The 20,509-nt window shown below is 41.9% G+C and overlaps 1 protein-coding gene across 2 annotated transcripts in view; it reads right to left on the bottom strand.

Moving 5' to 3' along the window:
- UNC5C (unc-5 netrin receptor C) overlaps nucleotides 1-20,509 on the bottom strand; it is a 372,291-nt gene that overhangs the window by 121,311 nt on the left and 230,471 nt on the right. For both annotated transcript variants that reach the window (XM_070392470.1, XM_070392479.1), the window contains exon 3: nucleotides 5,314-5,457. In XM_070392470.1, coding sequence (XP_070248571.1) covers nucleotides 5,314-5,457 — 144 coding nt within the window. The remainder of the gene's footprint in view (nucleotides 1-5,313; nucleotides 5,458-20,509) is intronic.

The raw sequence follows: 20,509 nt of genomic DNA, 5'->3' as shown, positions 1-20,509 counted from the left end.
GCCTCCCCTGTCCAGAGGCTCTCTGCACTGCTCACCTGCCCAGAGTGACTGGGGCTGGGCGGAAGCCAGGCGTCCTGCCCTGCCCAACCCAGGCCAATCCGCCCCTGTGCGAGCTGCCGCCCCACCGGGAAGGGTCACAGATCCGGGTCCCAGGACTGCGGACAGCCTCAAGCACTGCCTCCCGCCCGGCAGGGTCACAGATCGGGTCTTGGGACCGCGGAGAGCCTCAAGCGCTGCCCCCCGCCTGCCAGGTCACAGATCTGGGTCCCGGACTGCAGACAGCCTCCCTCAGTGCCCCTGCCTGGCAGGGTCAGAGATCCAGGTCATGGGACAGCAGACAGCCTCCCGCGCTGCCCACCCCCTGCTCCCCGCCCCGCCCGGCAGGGTCACGGATCCGGGTCCTGGACCGTGGACAGCCTCAAGCACTGCCCCCTGCCTGCCAGGTCACAGATCCGGTCCCAGACCGAGGACAGCCTCAAGTGCTGCTGTCCCACCCGGCAGGGTCCCAGGTCCGGGTCCCAGACCACAGACAGCCTTGACCGCTGCTGGCCCGCCTTCAGTATGCAAATTAGCAGCCATCTTGTTGCTTCAGGGTGGGGGTCTCCACTGGGGTGCCTGGCCAGCCTGGGTGAGGGGATGATGGCTGTTTGCAGCTGGTCACACCCCCTTCAGGGTGGGTTTCCCCACTGGGGTGCCTGGCCAGTCTGGGTGAGGGGTTGAGGGCCGTTTTCAGGCTGGCGGGCGACTGAAGCTCCCAACCTCTCCTTTTTTTTTTTTTTTTTTTTATTCTGGGATTTATTTACCTTCTACTGCTGTCACTGGAGCTGAGAGCTGGCTTTAGCTCTGAGGCTAGGCTCCAGCTTGAGGCCTCAGCTGCTGAAAGCAGGAATCTAGGGTTTGTTTGGGTTCTATAATTGCAACATTGTTTCAGTCCTGCTTGCTCCAGCTCTGACAGCTGAAAGCAGGTTTCTGGGTTTTGTTTAGCTTCTATAATTGCAACATAGTTTCTTAGAGTGCAAGCTCAGAGGCCGGCAATGGCAGGCGGGGAACCTTGGCTTCCTCCATCACTGGAGCAAGCAAGCCTCCTGTTTGCTTCAGCTGCCTGGCTGCTGGCCGGCATCTTGGCAGTTAATTTTCATATCCTGCTGATTAACCAATGGGAAGCATTTGGGCATATGGTCAATTTGCATGTTTCTCTTTTATTAGGTAGGATTTGTCCTGAGGCGAGGCAGAGATATACACTTCAAAGGGTCAGGGTTTCCTACAGAGTCCATTGTCAGAATGGGGGAATTAGCCTAAGGCTGTTCAGGTGTTTGGCCAGTAGGAGACAATAACATGTAGATTAAGATGCCTTTTAGCTGTCTGGCAGCCAAGCAATAATCCCTTTGCAGGTTTGGGGAAATGCCTTCAGCCATTCCCAGATGCAGCCCTGCTGATCATGCTGGAATTGGTCTCGGGCAGCAAGTTACTTCCTGTTGGGGTCAGTTGGGTGCCCATACCTGAGAGTTTTTTCTTCCTGCCTCTTGAATGCATTTTAAATGAGGTTTCTGTTTCTTAATTTTCACAGGGATATAATGAAGAAAATAAAGTGCCTGTCCTTGTGAAGCTTATATTATAGTGATTCACACAGTCAACATAAAAAGAGAAAAAAAATAATGATTAAGAGAAATTTTCTCAAGGAAAAATAAAAGCAGGCTTGGGGTTAGGAGAATGACAGAGCTGAGGTCAGTAGGTTTTAGGTAAATTGGTCAAGGTCTACACCTCTGTAGAGGTGATCCCAACCCCCTCCCCTCAGAGATCTGTCCTCTATTCCAAGCTCCATGCCTCAGGCAAGATTTTTAATCTCTGTTGGTTCTCAATTTACTCATCTGTAGCATGATGATAATAAGATCTATCACATAGAGTTGTCCCAAGGATGGAATGAGATAATCCATGTAAATGTTGGTCAAAGGTTACAAACTTTCAATTATATGATGAGTAAATTCTGGCAATGTAATATACAGCATGGTGACTATAGTTAATAATACCATATTGTATACTTGAAATGTTCTAAGACAGTAGATCTTAAGTATTCTCACCATAAAAGAAAAAGGTGCCTAATTGAGGTAAAAAAAATAAAGTTAATTGGAACAGCTCCTCCATAATGATCATTATTCTAGAACCCATCTGCCCAGTACCAAGCGCACGTGCCTCTTGAGCAATTGACCTGTGGCTACATTTAATTGAGAAGTACTATTGGTGTAAGCACACCAGATCTCAAGGATTGGTATGGGAAAAATGTGTTTATTACTTGTTTATATCAGAAATAACTAAATAGTATATTTTCAAAATTAATTTTGCCTCATTATTATTTTTTATTTTAATTTTAACTTTTTTGGTTAATCCTCATCTGAGGATATTTTTCCATTAATCTTTAGAGGGGAAGGGGGGAGGGGAGGCAGAGAGAGAAACATTGATGTGAGAGAGACACATCAACCTGCATGTGCCCTGACCAGGGCCAGGAGTCAAGCCTACAACTGAGATATCCAACCAGGGACCCTGCAGTCTGCAGGCTGACACTCTATCCACTGAGAAAAACTGGCTAGGGCTAATTATTATTACTTTTTAAATCTTTATTGTTGAACGTATTCCGTATGTCTCCATACCTTACTTTTCTCTGCTCATGAGGAGTCTCCTCTCATTCAGTCTCTTCCAGCCACTATGGCCAATGTGGTTTTCTTGGCACTGGCCTGCCTTCTGCCTCAGGATATCCATCCATACTTTTCCAACTTGCTGTTCCCTCTGCCAGACTCCCTCCCTCTCCTCCTTCAGGTTCCTTCAATTGCCACCTTCTTCCTGAGGCCTTCCTTGAACACCACCCCGCAGCACTGCTTGGTACCATTTCTTGCTTTGTTCATAGAACTTACCACTTGTTTGTACCTGATTATTATTGATTAGATTTTTCCCTTCCTCACCAGAACACAAGCTCCATGAGGGCAGGGATCATCACTTTTTTTTGGGGGGAGGGAGGGCGTTCATACCATATCAAATACCTACAATTGGTCCAAGAACAGACAACATGTTTGCTAAGTATTTGTTAAATAATTGACTTTTTACAAATAATGAAGGGAAGTAAGAGAAGGGTGATATCCTTCAGTATGATCAATTGCTGGAAAGCATAGAAATCAAAGTATTTCTAATGTAGCATGCTTAATACGAAGAATTTCTTTGTGGTCAGAGTTGAAAACATAGGCTGGATATATAAACCATGAAATATGGTGTTATGGGCTGCGTTGTGTCTCCCAAAATTTGTGTGTTGGAAGTCCTAATCCCCAGTACCTCAGAATATGACTTTATTTGGAGAAAGGCCTTACAAGAGGTAATTAAGTTAAAATGAGGCCTTAGGGTGGCCCTAATTCGAAATGACTAATAGTTTTTTTACTGTTTTTATTATTGATTTTTAGAGAGAGAGGAAGGATAGAAACATAGATGAGAGAGGAAATGTCATTGATTAGCTGCCTCCTGCACGCTTCCACTGAGGATGGAGCCAGAAACTCAGGCATGTGGCCTTACCAGGAATCCAAGTGTGACCTCTTGGTTCTTGGGTTGATGCTTGACCACTGAGCAATACCAGCCGGGTGAAATGACTAATAATCATATTAAGAAGAGAAAGCTCGACCTGGACTTTTACAGAGGAAAGAGGACTATCTACAAGCCGAGGACAGAGGCTTCCCAAGAAATCATTACTGTTGGCATCGTGAGCTCAGATTTCTAGCTTCCAGAACAGTGAGAAAAGACATGTCTGTTATTTAATCCACATACTCTGTGGTGCAGCGGTTCTCAACCTGTGGGTCACGACCCCTTTGGGGGTCGAACGACCCTTTCACAGGGGTTGCCTAAGACCATCGGAAAACACATATATAATTACATATTGTTTTTGTGATTAATCACTATGCTTTAATTATGTTCAATTTGTAACAATGAAAATACATCCTGCATATCAGATATTTACATTACGATTCATAACAGTAGCAAAATTACAGTTATGAAGTAGCAACTAAAATAATGTTATGGTTGGGGGTCACCACAACATGAAGAACTGTATTAAAGGGTCGCGGCATTAGGAAGGTTGAGAACCACTGCTGTGGTGTCTTGTTTTGGCAGCCGTAAAACACTAACATAATGATATATGCCATTGTAAGGAATTTTGACTCTTCACATGAGCCCCTGTAAATTTTAAGCAGGGAGAGATGCGATGAGGGCTGAGTTTTAGGAAGATTGCATGTGTGGTAATACAGAAGAAGGTTGGAGGAGGGCAAAGGCTTGAGGCCCAAACACTAACTTAGACGTATTTACAATGGTTGTGGTCTACCTCATGGTGAAAGGAAGAGGCAAGTATGGGATTGGGGAAGCACCCGAGCCAGGACTGTTGGAAACTTAGTGACACCGTAGATATAAGTGATATTGACATCCGCCACAAAAAGGGATTTAGAAAAATGCAGACCCGCAAAGGGGTTCAGAGAATAAAACTTGCATGGATTGTAAGCTTTGGTTTCATACTTGAGAAAATTTCTCAAAATGGAACCTTAAAATAGATTATAGCAGCATTCATGCTGCTCAGGATGTGAATAGTATTCATTGAAAAAAGGAGTCTGCAGAAAGAGCTGCAGGCTAGATCTCCTTTTGGGGATAATAATACCATACCAGTACATCAACTTAGCATATTAAACATCAGCATATTAAAGAATCTGGGAAGTTCTGCAATGAAGAAACTTCTATAACTTTGGCCAAAAAGAAGGGGGTATTTTCAACATTGATTTGATTATACAACGCATTTTGTGAGGCACTGCTGAACCTCTCCCTGAACATGAGTACTCTAGAAATTAACACAGCGTGGAGAATAGTGGTAATTCTGATGCAGTGGAATGTTTCCAAAATAAACAGAGAAGCTTTGTCTGGGTAATCTTTGTTCCCAATAGCAAATCTAGTCAGCATTGTTTTAAATTGGCAGCATAAACTCATTAAAGGAATATAGTTGGTTTTCCCATAACCTAATTATTACCAGATTCTCAAAACATCAGAATCTTTTTGAAGTAGCACTATTTTTTTTCATGTTCCAAAAGGAAAACTATTCAGTGCCTTGAAACAAACAAACAAACAAACAAACAAACAAAAAATAGTAATATTCTGCTGACTTAAGGGAAAAGTGCTCAAATGCAGAAATCTGAGAGCCATTTTTGACCAGGTTTTTTTGATGCTAGAGCAGCCGCACTCTAAATTTTCCCATATCCCACCGGCCCCCCACACCCACAGGGTGCGTGCACAATGACTCACATGCGATGCGCACGTAGGCCTTCCGGCTCTTGGTGGTGCCCGCTGAGCTCCAGGCCACACACTGGCACCAATAATCATCAGGCCCAAAGAGTTCTTCCACTTGCTGGCGTGAAATCTCAATGCTCACTTCCCGAACAATGAGACCTAATCAAAGAAAGGAAGAATTAAGTCTGGAGAAGATTTGTACTAAAGAAATACAAAACATCATACCATACTTTTTTCCCACTCTGTGATCCTTCTTGATGCCATAGATCAACATCCCAGATATTGCCTCTCATCTCCTCTGATTTTCCTCTGGCTCCAGTAACTTGACTCACAACTTTTTCATTCTCTTATTTGCTTTTTCAAATCTTCTGGATTCATCAGAAGATGAAAGTGAAGATCTATTATTCCACAAAATTACACTTTTCCTCATATGGCCTAATAGTCATCCTCTACCAAGTTATTGCCTCCTGTATATTTAAATGTGAACTTGAATTTCACAGCTTCTAAGGATTCTACCTCAATTACATAGGCTGTGGGTAAGAGACCCACATGCTGTACAGAGAATTACAGATCTAAATCTTCTTAAGAAGATTTAGTTCACATGAAATGAGAGAGAACCACCTAAAACTATAATCATAAGTTAGAAATATGTATACCTACATATCAGGTTTTATCATATCAGCAAGTAATTTATAAATATGTGATCATTATTTAACAATTAAATTATGTTAGCAGATGTGTTTCATTTATTAGGCACACGTTTTCTGGAAAGATATAGTAGCCCCAGGTAACAAACCTCTACTATTCTATCCAAAGAATGTATAACTTTAAGGTTTTCAGGCATAATATTTTAATAGCACAAATGTTTCTCTATAATTGTGATGTAACCAAAATCCTGTTAAAGATAAAGTGGTCTCCAGCTAAAATGCTCAAATACTTAGAATTTGTTTCACAGAATTACGTAATCCTAAATAACATAAATTTAACTGAGAATCTGGGATTATCATTTGAGGAGTGTTTATCTTGAGGATTCAAAGCCTATTTCAGAGATTCATTCTGCAGTTTGCATCTTTGCACTGAGCAACAACAGAGATCTACAAGATATATGTCCGTGACTGTCAGTTCTCCTAGAGACTGAACTTGCACTTTCCAGATGGAGTGTCTATTGAGAGAACTAACAGGGCACCCTTGGGGAGTAGAAGAATTTGTTCTGCGTCAAGTATGAGCACAGGAAGAAAGTTTAAACATATTACTTTCTACCGTCGACTCATTCATTCATTCATTCATTTAACAAATACTTATTATGTATCCATTATATAAAAGACACTGCCCTGGGCTGTTGGGAAATGATGAGTAAGATGGTGATTTTCCTCAATGAACTGATATTATTGTGAGGAAGGAACATATTAACTACAGATCGTACAATTTATTATTTAATCATAATTGTGTTCAGTGCTGCAAAGGAGACATATAGGGACACAGAATGAATAACAAGGGGAATAAAAGACCCAACATGAATTATGTTTGTTAAATTATATGGGGAGAGTGACAGGGCATATGGAAAGAAGCAGGAAAGAGAATGGGAAGATTGAGGTTCCAGGAGAAGACAAGTCCCAGACACAGAAAATAATGACATGGATGCAACTAGAGATGAGAAGGGGACCAGTTTTTACAAAGTCTTGTAGACCAGTGGTTCTCAATGCAGACCCCAGTACAGCTGTGCTAACATCACCTGGAATTTGTTGGAAATGTGAATTCTTGGGCCTCACTTCAGACTCAGAATCAATAACCTTGAGAATCAGGCCCAGCAATCTGTGTTTTAACAAAATCTCTAAGAACTCTGATGCACGCTATAGTTTGAGAACCACTGTCGCATAGCATGGTTAGGATTTTTAATTTCTTCCTGAGATCTATGGACGTTATTAAATTATTTTAAGCAAGTAGATGATATAATCAGATGATAGCTTTTAAAAATACGTATGTGATGTATGTGATAAGTGGTATATATAGTTTAACTGGTTCTTTGGAGTTTAATTAGTTCCTCAAAGTTATGATTTCTTAAAATGTTTGATTATGACTTTTTGGTACAGGTGACATGAAAAGGGTGTCATCTAGAGATTTTAAAAAAAGTATCCCAGAACTTACCCTAAAAACCAAGGATAACAGCACTCAGGGAAACTAACAATTACCCAATGAAAGTAGTTGCTGACCCAGTGGGGAATAAACAATATTTCCAACAAAAGCTGATGGGACTTTGAGTCACAGAAATGGCTAAGCCCTTAGGTTCATTCACAAGTCTCTGAACTGGGATGAAGCCCAGGAAAGTGGATTTTACAACCTTTAGTCGGGGAAAGACCCTGAGGGGCAAGTCTATATTGTCAAGACTTACTGAGTATACTTAACATTATTTTGAAAGTTAGTAATTTTCTTATCTTATCTAATAAAAAACAAACATGGTAATTAACCATACCTCTGCTATGCTTCCCATTGGCTAATCAGCAGGATATGCAAATTAACACATTGTATGTGGGAAACGTATTTATACGTTTTACGTATTTATACGTTCTACCAGTGTAGTAGAGCGCGGGATAAAAACTACCCACAAACAATGTGTTAACTGCCAACAAAGATGGTGGCCGGCAGCCACGCAGCTGAAGTGAACATGAGGCTTGCTTGCTCCAGTGATAGAGGAAGCCAAGCTTCCCCGCCTGCTGCGGCCCAGCTCTGAGCTCCAGAAGCAACAATATTTCAATTATACATGCTAAACAAACCCCAGATACCTGCTTTCAGCCAGCCACGGCCTCAGAGCTGGAGCCAGCTCTCAGCTCCAGTGACAGCTATAGAAGGTAAATAAATCCCAGAATAAAAAAGAAAAAAGAAAAAAAAGAGGCTGGGAGCTTCAGCCCCTCACCCAGACTGGCCAGGCACCCCAGTGGGGACCCCCACCCTGAAGCGGGTATGACCAGCTGCAAACAGCCATCAGCCTGTCATTCAGGCTGGCCAGGCACCCCAGTGGGACCCCCACCCTGATCCGGGACACCATTCAGGGCAAACCAGCCGGCTCCCACCCATGCACCAGGCCTCTATCCTATATAGTAAAAGGGTAATATGCAAACTGACCCTAACAGCAGAAAGACTGGGAATGACTGGTCACTATGACACACACTGACCACCAGGGGGCAGATGCTCAATGCAGGAGCTGCCCTCTGGTGGTCAGTGCGCTCTCACAGTGGGGAGCTCTGCTCAGTCACAAGCCAGGCTGATGGCTGCCAGTACAGCAGTGGTGGTGGGAGCCTCTCCTGCCTCCTCAGAAGTGCTAAGGATGTCTGACTGCAGCTTAGGTCTGCTCCCCGCTGGCAAATGGACATCCCCCAAGGTCTACTGGGCTGCCAGAGGGATGTCTGATTGCCAGCTTAGGCCCAATCCCCCAGGGAGCAGGCCTAAGCCAGCAAGTGGTCACCCCCGAGGGGTCCCAGACTGTGAGAGGGCACAGGCCGGGCTGAGGAACCCCTTACCCCTGAGTGCACAAATTTTTGTGCACCGGGCCTCTAGTGTTTATATAATGATCAGCTTAAATTTTTTTTTCAAGTAACTGGAATATTCCAATCCCTCACTCCTCTATGAAGAGATTAGTATATATTTTAGCCAATGCCCAACTAACAAAATATCCTCCACAGCAAAAATTCCAATTTAGTAGCAAATACTACTTTCCTTCCTCTTTCCTGGTCCCTGCCTAAGCCCCTCATTTCCTATCTTTTTGTATTTATTGTCATTTTCCCGACATCTAGAAATCCATGCAAAGATGGATCACCGCTTTTCCATCCCTCCCCCACCTTTTTAAAAATTCCACTTTCTGGTGTTGAATACTTTTGCCTGTTTTACTTGTTTATACCTTCTCTCTTGGTGCAGAAATTCACTTACTGGAAACAAAGCTCTTCCTGTAAAGTTGCTGCAGTAATTTACAGTCACCAAAGGGCTGATAAACTTGCTGTCTGTATTTCCTTAGACCTATTATGGCTCTTTCCAAAATGCAGAGCAGCCACAAATGGGCTCAGGATATAAAACCACATACAAATATTTTCTGCCCCAAGATGATAACTTTAGGTTTCATTCCCCTCACCCCTTTTACTTAAAGCAATTACAGGAAACCTAATTAAATGCTAGGGGAACGTCACTAGGGCCACTGTAACCTTTTAGTTCAAGTACATTCTACTGACCACGGATCTGAAGCTTTTTAAGAAGCCACAGACCGACCCTCCTGTACAGGAATTATTCATAGTCTGTATGTTCTGAATTGTGTGGCCCAGGCTCCCTGTGGGTGCTGGAGTCAAGCACACACTGATTTTTGTCCTCAGCCTCACAGACACCCCATTCAGAAGGGGATGGATTGCAGTTGCATACAGTTGTCCTACCAAAGGCTCAAAGATTACTTCCAAATTTCGGTCAACAACACAAGAACAAGAACTGAACACAAAGTAATTAAACACAGCTTAGAATCCCTGAGAACCTGCTGCATTATTCAAACTCTGAGCTACTTGGTCACATACCACCTTTTCATTACCACGGGTACATTCACTCCTTATCCCATTTCGCTCATCAAACCAGAAGCTAGTGGTGTGGGTAAAAGCAGGTAATATCCTTTCTCATGGAAAGTAAAATTGCAAATCCGCTTGAAGTCTTGAGACAGAAAAAACAGGCTGCCTTGAAATTTGAAATGCCATCAGCATTACTTCCAAGGCGGGCTGCTTTGAAGAGCATTTGGGAACTTGAAATTGGTTTCAGGTTATTTAAAGGTGGGGAGGAAATGCTTCAATCTCCAGGACTTACTCAAACACAAATGTGCATTTCCCATCACATCTGATAACATCAAAGACTTCCCATCACTGTTCTTCCTTTAATAGTGGCGTCTCAAGGAGGCATGTTGTTTGAAGTTTGCAGTGATTTGCTTTTATAATAGGATTCATTGTGGTTTGGGAACCAGAGTGCAGGAAAGTAATTAGCATCATATACCGAGAAGTCTCATAATGAGTACAAATATGCACTTGTTAATAGGGAGTTTCAAATGATTTTAAAAATTCAGATGCAAGTGCAACTCTCTGGATTGTGGTGAGGTTATCCATGATTATGGCAATAAAATCTGCTAATTGACATCTATACCTTATCTCTAGCATAATTTTAATTTCATAAGAGTGGTCAGGTTCCACAAATAGTGCTGTTTTTTTTAAGAGAATACTATATAGGGATCACAAGTACATGATGAATCCTGTAGTATAATTATTTAAAACACGATCCATATTCCCTCAGAAATGTAACCTATAATGCTTCCAACAGGTATGAAAAGTCCATGAGTGTCAAAATTACATTCAATTCCAGTAATGTAAAGATGGCTCAAATATCACCTACAGCCTTCAGTGGTCATTTATTAGGTGATATTTATTTATTTTTTTGTTTATTTATTTATTTATAAAGATTTTTATTGATTTCTGAGAGGGAAGGAGAGAAAGAGAGAGATAGAAACATCAATGATGAGCAAGAATCATTGATCGGCTGCCTCCTGCATGCCAGACACTGGGGATTGAGCCCGCAACCCCAGGTATGTCCCCAAACTGTGACCTCTTGGTTCATAGGTAGAAGCTCAACCACTGAGCCACACTGGCTGGGCTCTGAAGTGGTATTTAAAAAATCCTTCATCATCCTAAAATTTTTTTTTAAATGTGGCTATTAAATTTGTACCTTCTGATACCCCAAGTATGTTTCACTAAAAAGCAGCCTAGCCCCACCTTAGACTTAGATGCCTGAGTTGTATTTCTCATCCCTTCTAGTTGCTTTGTCTTTCATCTGGCAAATTGAAGTTTTGAGATATCATGTTCTGCAGACTCCCTCCCACACTCTTCGTATTTCGTGAAGAGCTACAAGGGTCACTGGGCAAAATCTCATTATGCTACATTCACAGTTAGGGGTTGGTGGACAATGTACAAAACTGCAGGTAGGGATGTTCTGGAATATATTACATTTTATTGAATTAGTGTGGTCTCTTTTTCATGTTTTCTTCCAGAGCCTAATCCTATTAGTTTTCACTAATATGGTCTAAAAATATGAAACATATCAGTTCTAGATGTCTTAATATAAATTAAACCACACAAAACACCATCATTATTTAAAAGGATGTCATGCCATAACAACTGACAATTATTTTCACAATTTGTAACTCACTAAAATAATCAAAATATGATGGCTTAAAAGACAGGACTTTATAATCAAGACACTGTTTCATGTTACATGAAGTCATCTGCCAACCTTTAAACTACATCTGGAAAAGGAGACACTGTGGACACATAATTTACAAACTTTCCTCTGAAATGTTTTCCTCAAATTTTTAATATGATATTTAATATGTAAATAGACCATCTAATTAACTAAAATTACTTTGTGTAATTGGGAATTGGAACTTATTGGTGTATTAGATTTATCATGAGTATGATTTTGTTTCAGTTACAGTTACTATCTTTGTGATCCAGATCAATTTACTGAAAAGTTAAAGGATGACATGACTGGGACTGAACGGTTCAAGGGATTTGTTTGGGAGTATTTCATACCTAGGTCATTGACTTGATTTCTTTTTATGTGGTAGTTTCTAGTCACTTGGTTCTGTCTGATATCCTGTGTCCAGTGAGGTTCTGTGTATTTTTGTTGTTGTTGTTACATTTTTGTTTTGTCTATAACTGAGAAGAAAATATTCATTGATTGTTCATCTGGAAGGAGGAGACTTCTAGAAAGCTATATAGCAACCTTATATAAATTCAGTTTTTCCTTTTAAAACTTGAAATTTTAATTGCAAAATGATGTTAAAATGGTGACAAATGTTAAAATATAGTGACAATTAACACCATTTTCCCTTTCCTTTCCAGCCACCATCAAGCTTAGAGATGCAAATATGAAGGGTATTTGGAGTGTGAGTGTGCAAAATATCCTTTCTTACATATAGAGTTGTAATGAGTTGATAGAAATTAATCCTACCTGCTTTGGCCCATCATTTAATTCCTGTTCTTATCTTTGGTGATAAAACCCTGTTTCAAGAAGCCTTTCTGAGATCAAAATGGGAACTAAATGCTTTTTGTAATTTACCTCAGCCTTGTGTGTCAATGTTCTTTAAAATATAAAGGAGCAACTTTGTGAAAATATGAAGGTAATTTGTTTAATTTGGAAGGACAGAGCATATTCCATTAAGATAGCAAATGCATTACTCTTCCTTAATATTTTCCATTAAACACCTAACTTACTATCCTCTCTAATAATAGACAAACATGGTAATTGACCGTACCTTCACTATGCCTCCCATTGGCTAATCAGCGTGATATGCAAATTAACCGCCAACAAAGATGGCGGTTAATTTGCATACTGCAGGCAGGGTGGGACACCAGGAGCCACCATCCAGACCCCGTTGTGCGACCCCAGGAGCCAATGGAAAGACAGGCCACAGGCAAGGAGACCACCCTGGACCCAGGAGCTGCCTTGCCTGCCGCCGTGATTATGATCATGATCGAAAAGCCAGGCCACAGGCAAGGGGGCACCCCGGGACCCAGGAGCCACCCTGCCTACAGCCCGTGATGGTGATCGGAAAGCCGGGCCATAGGCAAGGCGGCACCCCGGGACCCAGGAGCCCCCTTGCCTGCAGCCCGCGTTCATGATCATGAACGGAAAGTTGGGCTGCAGGCAAGGTGGCCCCCTAGAACCCAGAAGCCCATCGGCAAGGTCTGCAGGAGAAGCAGAGATCAAGCTATGAGGGGGAGGGTGGGGGCTGAAGGAGCTACAGGAGCAGCTCTGGCCAGAGACTGAAGACTCCCGCCAGAGCGAGGATCAAAGACTAAAGGCTCCAGCTGCAGTGAAGGCTGTGTCCAGAGCGAAGATGGAAGGCAGTGGCCAGAGTGAAGGTCTGGGTCCCGGGTGCCAGAGGAAAACTGGTGCTGGCAGCCAGGGGAAAGAAGGCCTATGCACGAATCTTCGTGCAACGGGCCTCTAGTATATATATACTAGAGGTCCGGTGCATGAAATCTGTGCACTGGGGCGGGGGGGCTGTTCCTCAGCCCAGCCTGCACCCTCTCCAATCTGGGACCCCTCAGGGGATGTCCGACTGCTGGTTTAGGCCTGCGGGATTGGGCCTAAACTGGCAGTTGAACATCCCTCTCACAATCTGGGACTGCTGGCTCCCAACTGCTTGCCTGCCTGGCTGCCTGATTATCCCTAATCACTTTTTCCTGCCAACCTGATCACCCCCTAACCAATCCCCTGCCAGCCTGATCAATGCCTAACTTCTCCCCTGCTGGCCCAATCGCCCCCAACTGCCCTCCCTTGCTGGCCGGGTCACCCCTAACTGCCCTTCCCTAGTGGCCTTATCACTCACAGCTGCCCTCTCCTGCAGGCATGGTCCCCCTAACTGCCCTCCCCTGCAGGCCATCTTGTGGCTGTGGGTGCTGCCATCTTTGAGGGTGTGACAGTCAATTAGCATATTCCCTCCTTATTGGCTGTGGGCACCGCCATCTTTGTGATGGTGTGAGGGTCAATTAGCATATTCCCTCTTTATTAGCTAGATAGGATATAAATACATATATATGAATGTATAATTCAAACATTTTTTAAAAGTATAGTGTTTAATAATTATCTAAATCTAACAACATGCATTTCTATGTATCCTAATTTCATGTAATTTATCCTATTTAATAATAGACAAACATGGTAATTAACCATACCTCCGCTACGCTTCCCATTGGCTAATCAGGGTGATATGCAAATTAACTGCCAACCAAGATGGTGGCCGGCAGCCACGCAGCTGAAGCGAACATAAGGCTTGGTTGCCCCAGCAATGGAGGAAGCCAAGGTTCCCAGCCTGCTGCACCCGGCTCTGAGCCTGAAAGCAACAGCTCCGAAATGCAACTATGTTTCAATTATAGAAGCGAAACAAACCCTAGAGACATGCTTTCAGACAGCCGGCATTGGAGCTGGAGCTGCAACAAAGTTTCAATTACAGAAGGTAAATAAATCCCAGAATAAAAAAAAAAAAGGAAAAAAGGAGAGACTGGGAGCTTCAGTTGCAGGCTTGGCCCACCTGAAAACAGCCCTCAGCTCCTCATCCAGGCTGGCCAGGCACCCCAGTCGGGACCCCACACTGAAGGGGGTGCGGGCAGCCTGAAAACAGCCCTCAGCCCCTCATCCAGGCTGGCCAGGCACCCCAGTGGGGGACCCCCACCCAAAGGGGGTATGGGCAGCCTGAAAACAGCCATCAGCCCCTCACCCAGGCTGGCCAGGCACTCAAGCGGGACCCCCACCCTGATCCGGGACACCATTCAGGGCAAACCAGCTGGCCCCCACCCATGCACCAGGCCTCTATCCTATATAGTAAAAGGGTAATATGCAAACTGACCCTAACAGCAGAAAGACTGGGAATGACTGGTCACTATGACACACACTGACCACCAGGGGGCAGACACTCAATGCTGGAGCTGCCCCCTGGTGGTCAGTGTGCTTCCACATGGAGGAGCTCTGCTCAGCCACAAGCCAGGCTGATGGCTGCCACATCAGTGGTGGTGGGAGCCTCTCCTGCCTCCTCAGCAGCGCTAAGGATGTCCGACTGCAGCTTAGGTCTGCTCCCCGCTGGCAAGTGGACATCCCCCGAGGGCTGCCGGGCTGCCAGAGGGATGTCTGATTGCCAGCTTAGGCCCAATCCCCTGGGGAGCAGGCCTCAGCCAGCAGATGGTCATCCCCCGAGGGGACACAGACTGTGAGAGGGCACAGGCCAGGCTGAGGGACCACCCCCCCACCAGTGCACAAACTTTTGTGCACCGGGCCTCTAGTTAGTAATAATAATGGAAGCGATTTTAACAAAACCTTAAACAAGATTCCTATCAAAAAGGGTGGGGAATAATAACATGTTTTGGATATCTAGTTGACTGTATACTTGTGAATTACTCTTGTTCATTTATTCATTCAATAGGTATTTATTGAGATTCTATGTGCCATGGACTCCTCTATGCACTGTGAATACAGTGGTGAAGAAGACAGAGGAGGTTTCTGTCATTCCAACATTCCATTGTGGAGGTAGTTCTTGAGCATCTATTGTGTGCACAGTAATTTCTAAGATAGCTATAGAGATGAATTGCTTATGGATTCTGCAAAGTGTTCTCTCTAATACTAGAGATAAAAGTAGAAGTTTACTGAGTAAAGGAACTCTGTCATATGCATTGTATATCTATCAAAATAGTAATGAGTGAATAATTTGTATTTTTGTAGCCATAACACAGTGGTGTTAAATTCCAGATATTAAGTAAATTTAATTCTAATTCAGAAGAGTAAAGGTAAGTGGTATTTATTGTACACCTAGCATGTGTCTCAATTAACCTGTATGATAAACCTTGAGGATTAGTATTGAGGATTAGTATAATATGGGCAAGTAGCAGACGTCAGAATTGACACAATGTTTTGCACAGCCAATAATTACTGAAATCAGGATTTAGCACTTGTCTAAATCCAATATTTTTAGTGTTTTCACTACACCAAATATCCCTCAAACTGTGTCTCCAAAAATGTTCTCTGGTCAAATGAGTTTGGGGATTTCTGTTTAGTATACCCTCCTCTTAGAAGCTCAGCATGCTCATCAGTATATTGAGGCATTGGTCAGAACCTCTGGCATAAAGATGTCTGTTTAATTTGTATTGCCACCATTTTCCCCAAATTTATTAATTCACAGAATCCTATAGTTAACATAAACACAGAACCCCATCTTATCATGGCTTTGAATGTGATTTTGTTTCTAGTCTCCATACATTGATTTAGTGAATAAAAGAAATTGATTGTTTGGAAAATTCTAATAATCCTATGAAGAAAGCTGTAGTGCAATGAGGTCGGAGGGGGTGATCAGGAGAAACACAGAAATGGAATATTTGAGTGTGATGCTACAGTGTGGTTTGGGTTTAAAGATTTAGAGAGGAATCAGAGATACTTCAGGAGGAGAGAATAGCAGGAAGCCAAAGGGCAAAGAGAAAAAGCATGGAATACTAGAGGGGAGAGTAGTTTATATACAACAATAGAGTTAGATGGAACAGAGATTCACTGAGAGCCGTGAATGGCAGCTAGAGAAATGTGCTGTGTGGAGCAGGAAGCCTCTAAAAATTGTAAATTGGTGAAATGACATTTTAAAAAATGACATATGCTTCAGGAAGATTAATCTGTCTCTACCAGAAAACAAGAGTAATCTGATTTATTTAAATAATTTTAATTATTATTACAAACTTTGTGTTCATATCTCTGATCATACATTGTCATTAATCAGAAGTGTTAACAGCAATATTCTGGACCCTCTGAAAACACTGTCTGACAATGAAAGCCAGGCTCATACATAGAGAAAATGATTACTCATATTGTTGGGCTTTCCTTTTGTACTTACTCCAAACGATTTAGAAAAAAGTATTAAGAGCAATCACCTCCGGAGTCATGGCCACTCATAACAGTTCACATTCATCATATGTATTTGGGACAGCTATTTGTTTATACTAAAAGTAATAGACCATTATTTCATATTCTTAATGAAACTTCTAAACCCAACTTTAAAATTTAACTCATCCAAAAACATTATTACAGCTGGGGGCTAGACAAATATTCATCCACTATACAATAACCTACTGATTTATTTAGACAAGAAAATAAATTCCTGCCCTGCATTTACTATCTGACTTTTGGAAAATCATTTTCGAAAGTCACAATTGTTCTGAGAATAAAACTATATTCTATTCACAAAGTTACCATTGGAGGTACTAATGGGAGGAGCACCTTGATTAGAAATTTTTTTTTTTTAATATATTTTATTGATTTTTTACAGAGAGGAAGGGAGAGAGATAGAGAGTCAGAAACATCGATGAGAGAGAAACATCGATCAGCTGCCTCCTGCACATCTCCTACTGGAGATGTGCCCGCAACCCAGGTACATGCCCTTGACCGGAATCGAACCCGGGACCCTTCAGTCCACAGGCTGACGCTCTATCCACTGAGCCAAACCGGTTTCGGCACCTTGATTAGAAATTATATTAGGCACATGTCCAGCTGAGAAAGAAACAACTGGTTTTAAAAATTTTCAACAGAGTCAGGAGAGTTAGGTCTGGGTAGGGACATTAAGTGCCCATGGAAATGCAGATATGGCTACCACATTTCAAAATGATGTTCAAGCAGCAGGAACCAGATCTAGTGAATCACCCTGAAGTGTCTTATACTTCAGCCAGCTCACTCGGGGTTTCACTGATATTTTAAGTCACCCACTACTGAAGTACAGGTGGCAGGAGTGGTGCTACCTTGACACGATGAGAGGAAGGGTCTACTTATTTTGGCAACTAAAATGCTGGCACAGCTCATCTATTAGGAATTCCTTATATCCTCATTCCAGCATATAGGTGAGACAAGGACATTCAGCAACTGAATGGGAATTGCTAAGTGAGCTCTGAGTAATTTGGGGCAGGATAAGCAAACTTTCATATTTAAATGAAGATCTAAAATTGATGAGCACAGTGATGTCTTCTAGGGTTTTCTCTTTCCAACTAGGATGTGAGTGCCATCAGGATAGAGGACTGTGTTTCTTGCATGCTGTCGCTGTGGCCTGGAATAATACCTGGCCCATATTGTTGGCATACAATAAATATTTGTTGACGTAACAGAATAATATTTCCACAGGACTCTAGTACACATTTATTGAAAATATATGTGGTTGTCTCTAATTATGTCTTAGAAGAAAGAAGCTTGGAGTCATGATGGCAGCTGTAGCTCCTACCCTGCCAGAAAAACATCCTGACACACAATTTTTGACTTAAACTTTGAACATACTTGGCATTTACACTAAGAATAGGGGGAGGGTATGTAGTTATCATAATGCTTTTTTAGGGCCTCCAAAATTGTTCAACATAGCTGAGTAAACATAGATTAAGTACCAATGAAAAGATTCTTTATCCTTTTTTTTAAAGAGGTCCAATATATAAGAATGACTAGTCACAATAAGAAGAAAAAATTTAACTTGTGAAGTTCCAAGCAGTGCTGAAAAATATTAGCATTTAATATTTTCAAGCCCAGACTATGGATTTTGATCTTCTACAGAAACACAAGTTTTCAATTTTAGCTTTACGTAGGGTCTGAGAAATAACTACAAGGGTGGGCAAAAGGAGATTTACAGTTATAATACTCGTAAATAATGCAATAATTAATAAATAGTAATACAAGAATAAACTTCCACGTATTCACAACTGTAAACCTACTTTTGCCCAAATCTGTATGTGTTTTGATATTTCCAAAATATTTCTATATATTCTGAGATCATTCTTTTAACTTTCCAAAGAGAGAGATAATTTAATAAAAACAATGCAACCAAGTATAAAGCACTTAAATCCTCCCCCCCCCACTTTTTTTAAATACAGAGAATGTCTCCTTGCTCTTCTAATGATTCTAAGTTAGATATACTTTGATAAACACAAAGCTTTAGGTAGAATTCCAGAAGATAATACTGCTACAGATAGGCCATAAAACCTGATTTTTAATTAATCCTTGGCCAGTAATTTAATTGAGAGTATGATCTTTGAAGAGGTTGTGGTTCAAATTCTGATTCTTACAGTGACTACATGTATTAAATTGAGAATATTCCTTTGCCTCACTTTTCTTAATAGGAAATAACAATCAAAATTCCTAACTCAATGGGTTGTTTTAAGGATTAAATGAAGTGATACATGTAAAACTCTTAGCAGAATAAGCCCTTAAATAAGCTAATATAATTTCAGGGGCTAGAATGATTTATGCTATGCTGTGTATTAAATAACACCCCTCATTTCAGGGGCTTTACAAAGTAAAAGCTTATTTTTCTATCACAAAAGTCCCCAGGGAAGCTGTCCCACATGAGTGTTCTTAGCGATTCAGGGTGCATCTATGCTGAATCTACATCCTCTTAATCATGGCTACCAGGGTCTCTGAGTGAGGAGAAGAGAGAAGAGAAAGCTCATACCTGCTCTTAAATGACCTGGCTCAGCAATGGCGACATAATTTTAGCTCATAGTCTGTTGACTAGAAGTAATCAGTTGGCTTGGCTGAATAGCAAGGATGCCAGGACTTGTAGTGTTCCTGCGTGCCCAGGAGGGAGAGCAGAATTGGATCTATTAGAAATCCTACTCCAGTAGAGTTGATACAGCTACTTAAATAGAAAAACCAAGGAATTGAATTTTTAAGAAATCCCAGTGACATTAAAATATTCATAGTTATCAAGTGAAAATAAATTTGGGTTTGTTTTCTGTAGTGTGAAAGTTTTTACTGATAGAAAGAGCTAAATATAGAAAAATAGAATATTTGACCAAAAGAAAGAACATAAACCAGATTTTTGATCTTAGCTTGGCTACCATCATGAGTAACTTTAAAGAGGCCTTTACATTTCTTATTTTCTTAGTTTAAATCAATAAAAACAGATAGTTCTTTACCAGTGTACTTCACAAAGATTTTTACTTAACAGGAAAGTAAGAATAGATAGTTCTAAAAAAAAAAAATTGATCAAAAGAACTCTTTAAGAGAAAGTACTTTTATAGACAGACTGCATGTCACAGCCTGGCAGCTCCTTGCCTCTTCCTAGGAACATGACTTGATCACATTTTCTAGCCTCCTTTGTTTCAGAAGTGGCCGCAGAAACAATTCCAGTCCCTAGACGGTGAGTGGAAGGGACATGTAACTTTTCTCGGCCAAGCTGCTGAAGAGGCTGGTGCATGTCCTCCTTGCTGCCTTTCCTTTCCTGCTGGCTGGATGCAGAAGAGGATGAGGCCTAGGAGGATGGCAAAGCCACAGTTGGGAGGAGCCTAGGTCCATGCCTGACCAAAGGGAGCTGTGCTGTCCTGCAAACAAGGGTACCTTCCTGCAGGACAGATGTCCCATTCCACCGTGGCTGAGCCGTTCTGTTTTGTGGGGTTCTCATTGTTACTGCAGTTTAGCACAGCACAGACGTAAAGGATATACTCTAATATGCTTGGAACAACGCAATGGGTCTTCATAAGTGACTATTGAATAAGTGGATGAAGAAAATACTTATAAATCTCATGATACTTTGGTTCAATTTTTACTATTGAGGCAGGAAATTAAGAAGCTAGGAAAATTCCTTTGCCAGTGGAATGGGGAAACTGAGACAGATAGCTGATTCTAACTGGCCTCCTCC

Source organism: Myotis yumanensis, unplaced genomic scaffold (assembly GCF_028538775.1).
Source record: "Myotis yumanensis isolate MYYU_CA2020_CCGP unplaced genomic scaffold, mMyoYum1.0.hap1 SCAF_1, whole genome shotgun sequence".
NCBI lineage: Eukaryota > Metazoa > Chordata > Mammalia > Chiroptera > Vespertilionidae > Myotis > Myotis yumanensis.
This window is presented reverse-complemented; position numbering and strand designations above follow the sequence as displayed.